This window comes from Opisthorchis viverrini (genome assembly GCF_000715545.1).
Source record: "Opisthorchis viverrini unplaced genomic scaffold opera_v5_37, whole genome shotgun sequence".
Taxonomy (NCBI): domain Eukaryota; kingdom Metazoa; phylum Platyhelminthes; class Trematoda; order Opisthorchiida; family Opisthorchiidae; genus Opisthorchis; species Opisthorchis viverrini.
In genome coordinates this window covers 1-4,626 of record NW_008751693.1, presented here as the reverse complement: position 1 = coordinate 4,626, position 4,626 = coordinate 1, and the positions used below count along the sequence as shown (strand labels likewise).

Below are 4,626 nucleotides of genomic sequence, written 5' to 3'. Positions count from 1 at the left end.
GCCCGAAATACCGATGCGTTGTGAACTGAAAGTTGTGCTCCACTCAGAGAGGCAAGCTTCCGGAGCGTCCACTCATCGTGAGACAACACGTTTCCTTAGTCTCTTCTGGTCAATAACCGCCTTTTGCCTACTTGAAACTTCTTGAACGTGTTAATTGGATGGAGGGAGCATTGCATCCAAACCGATTGCCTAACGTTAATGAGTTATAAACGAAGGATTCATTCGAGTTTCCTGTGAAAACCCAGTTGACATGCAAGCGAGTATATTTGTCGAGTTATAAGACTGTCAATTTTTGACTGGTTGTTTTGGTTCCGATGACCTCGGGAAACCATGGATTTGCGCTGCCAAACCAATCAACACATAAAGCAGTCGGTAAATCAACATGTTGGATCTTGTATTAGGCACGAAGGAACAACGATCAGACTACGACTCGCTACGTCATTTCTCGTGGTCGAGACTGAAACCATTAATTGTTTTGATCTTATGTAACTTGACCGCTTAGTCTTGAACGACTGTCAGATGACTAAACCATAAGATTCTAACTGCTACTTTCCTCTTTATCGGGAGCCGTCTGTATGTATGGTTGATTCGTAGTTTTTTGAAGACTAATGACAGTGCTTAGCTGTAGGCCTCATAAGGTTCAATACCCGACTCCCTATAAGCTACATCCCTTGAGAACAGACTGCGTAGGTCTTCGGAGAGGTATATTAATGGGTTATTGGGATTCAGATAAGGACTGAGAACACTGATCGTATTTGTGGTAGATGAGAGGCTTAATTGTTCCTGCAACATTTGTTCCATTAACCGCCTGACAGAGGATACTTCACCTCGTTTCCTTCTGCTTACCAACCGTACTGATACAGAACACTTAGTATTGCCGTAAAACGGGTGAGAAGACAGTTCATCGTATATTCTTATTGCATAAATTGGTTCTGTTCAATCCATAAGCATTATCAGGTTATTTCACGGGAAGGAAAGGGTTGCAAATTAGCGAACTCGGTTCATGTTCTAATAACCGGTCAAACAATGTTTCATATGTGTTGTTCGTCATCATCAAACTCCCAGTCTTGCATATCTGCGACAAGGTACGGTACGTGTATCTCACTCAAATACTGCTCTGATAAGTAGCGACGTCTTGTATTCTGACCAGAGAATATTTGGGTATCATAATGCTGGTACAACGAATGGGATGTAATGGTGGACAGGTGGACATCAGATCGAGCTCGAAGACTTTCCTGTGTTCGCTTCCGTGTAGAGCGTCTTGATCGCTTTCGATATTCAATATAGTCTATCTCATCATCCTCAGTCACCGTTTCAACTCTATACTGAGGTTGTTCGTATTCCACTTGAGCGGTCGTAGGCGGTGGTTTCATTATTTGGGCATTTGGCACAACCAAGTGATCGTACGTGGCTAGAATAACGGGAGTGAACTGAGAATCTGTTGCAAGTAGTGGAATAGTCCATTCGCTTGGATGCACCTCAGCCTGAAGTCTCAACCAGCCTGCTTTACGTGCTGTGAGCAATGAACACCACTTGGTTGTATTATAGTACCGGGTGGTTTCATCAGATTGTTCGTACCAATCGTAAATTGGGAGATCTGGTCTGCCTGCCCATTCAGCAGCGACTTCTCCGGTACTCCAGTTGAATAAACCTAGGCTTGCAGCATCTTCCGGATCTAGCCACTCACTGGGCTCACCACCCGGCCGAACTGCGGTGATTCGGAAGACTCGCACAGTATGTGTTCCTTCTGCGACCTCTTCATCTTCTGTAGGGTCAATCGCCTCTAGCTCGATGATGCCTCTACCGGCTGCCTCCTCTGGCGATATCCACGTGTTGTCTTCACGGTTCAAAATGACTGGTTCATCGCTTGAAATGTCAATATAACCCAGGAGCCGTGCTTCATTTATACTAAGTTCTATCTGGTTAAGCGTGTCGGTGTAACTGATAATTCTGACGGGACGCCAGGTGTAGGAGATTCGTTCGACCAGCAGTAAGCATCGCCTTCCACCCCCATTCTCGATCTCGTACGGCTGTTCTCCAACATTAAGTGTCACCAATCCCTCGGCTTCGGCTGTCTCCAATCGCATTGGAAGGTCGGTTCCTGGGTCTATATAGATCTCCGTATCTATGGGTTTGAGCCATCCAGAGCGTACTGCAGTTCCAACTGGAGTTCGAAAGCCGGTTCGAGGACTAGCCACTTCTTGAATGTGTGTAGACCAGTAGGACTCATCTTTTATGCGTCCTTCTACCAGCTGATATTGCACTGTGCGTTCACGAACTTGACAGAGCACTGACTCACTGTGGAAAAATGAATGGAACAGGAGTGGTTCATTGACTACTGTTTGAATGCTGTCAGGGGGAAGTTAGATACATATGTGCATGCAAACGTCGCACGAAAAAAAGATATGGACATGTAGGTGGTTGCGGGAGTCGTAAAATGCACATACACATCAATCTTGTTTGAACAGTCCTCCTGTTCTAGCGCAATTATTCTGGTGACTGCACTAAATTGGGAAGCACTGGACTCGATTTTCGCTTTCATTAAAGACCATCGGCAGTGCATATCCTTCTCTATGCCATAGTTTGGACTCCGGATACTTGACGTGCGAGGCGAGCGTGTTAACACTACGCCACAAACGCACACGGTACGCATCCGGGTTCTCACTGGTGAACAGGCGAACATGTTCGCACTCGAGAAATGTGATTGGTTTGTCCGACGGATCGAGCGACAACCCAGTAACTAGCCTGGTTGTGTCAATCGCTCGATCCGCCTGTCCGGACTTTCCAGTCAGGTCACGGACGCTTGAATTCTGTTGTGCAATGTTGGATGTGATGTAGGTGGTTGCAAAATCTGTGGGATTCATGCTCACATCACTCTTGATTGAAGAGTCGTCTTTCTGTCCTGGCACAACTGTTCTGATAAATCAGATGCGTCCAGCGGGTACTGGTCGAGCAATGGTAACGTGCTTGTGTTGCATGTCACATGCACGAAGTTCAGACCCCGACACCACCAAAGATACGCACTGTTGATGAGCGAAACTTGAGCGCAATGTTCACCCCTTCAGTTTAAGCTCACCAGACTAAGTGCCCCAGGACAGGGGAACGAGAGTGAACTGAACATAAATATACGCATGTTGCGTGGATTTTTTTTAACACTTCCCTGTCCTCTGTTGGTGAAGAGAAGAAAGGTCACGGTGATCAGAGAAGTCGACAGGATCTTCACAGACAACGTTGAGAAAATTGGGTCTAAATATGCGGTAATCTCTACGACGAAGGAAAGAGTAAGTGTCGAGACTTTAGTACTGGTTTAGTTTGCAACAGAACACGGTAAACACTAATCCACGTTTCACATAAGTGTCATGGCTAACCCACTGCTGTTTTTTTCGTAAACTATAAGCCTCATCGAATGCATATTTGTGTCCAGATGGCTGTATGGTCTTCAAAGTTTGAAAATATAACCGCCGTACAAACTGCTCCAGTTGTGTTGGGTCCAATCTTCAGAATCATGTAAAATTGATGCCTGGAACGACACATGAGGACACACTTCCGGTCTCCAAAGATGCTATTACTATTTCCCTAATCGTCAAAATACGATTGTTTCTAGTTTATTTTAGATGACCTCAATCTTGTTCAAACTCATGTGAGAATTTTCCACTAATCAATGACACTGAAACAGGATTTAGTCATCAGATCAACTTACACTTCAATCGTCTGCCTGGCTTCGTAGTCTGTAATGCTTTGTAGTGGAGTCTCTTCCTGCATGTGCTCACTTCGTAAATCCACGCTGAGACTGGAATCCTCAGTAGTTTCCTGTTGTTTGGTTTTCTCGTATATCAGTTTCGTAGTTGCCTCGCTTACTTCTTCCACCCACCAATCAGTTTGGATAGACTGGTTAACCATGATGCACCGCGCTTCTGATTGCAGTCCCCATCCAATGGTTTGACAAGCTTTCGTGGAGGTTGTGGCCATGACGGTCACAGAGGTTTCGGCTATGCGCCCAAGTCTGAAATTTCGCTGGTAATCCTCTATTGTGGATAAATAATGGGCTTCCGTTGAAACGAGGCATACTTGAATTCCAACCTCAGCTTGTTGTGCTACGGAAGGCATAAACATGGTCGCGATCTCACGGCTGTTTTTTCTTCTAGCGTCACACGCGGTTTGTATATGACATACAGTTGAGTGAACCCTGGGTGTATCCTGTTTCTTTGACAAAGACGTACCAGAATCCACCGGTGACGAACGGTGAAATGAAGCCGATTCACACAAGATTTGGGAAAAACTTTTGGTTTCCAAGACAAACCCAAAACTTGAAAGAATCTCGGCCAAGTCACTAGAAGATATATATCGCCCACTGCTTTGTGTGATTAGTTCGGTGAGGTAAAATTCCAGCGGCTGAGATTCAACCTGCGTAAAGGAATCTGTGGTATTCCTACAGCATTCCATTAAGTAAATAAAACTTTCGGCACGAGAAGCTGAAAAAGGCGGGGCAACAACAAACTGAGGAGAGTCAGCGACCGGTGCAAGAAACTCCAACACACGAGAGATGAGAAAAGGGTCCCGAAAAATGAAATCAGATGACGAATCACAAATAAGAGGAATGGCTTTCTTTGTTGGTGTTTGTTGCTG

General features: G+C 45.3%; 1 protein-coding gene across 1 annotated transcript; it reads right to left on the bottom strand.

Moving 5' to 3' along the window:
* Positions 1-813: 813 nt before the first annotated feature.
* Positions 814-4,623, bottom strand: T265_13101 (hypothetical protein; the record flags this gene model as incomplete). Its single annotated transcript, XM_009167212.1, has 2 exons — positions 814-2,298; positions 3,701-4,623. Coding segments are annotated over 2 exons (2,190 nt in total), but the record flags the coding sequence as incomplete, so codon positions are not given.
* Positions 4,624-4,626: the final 3 nt, after the last annotated feature.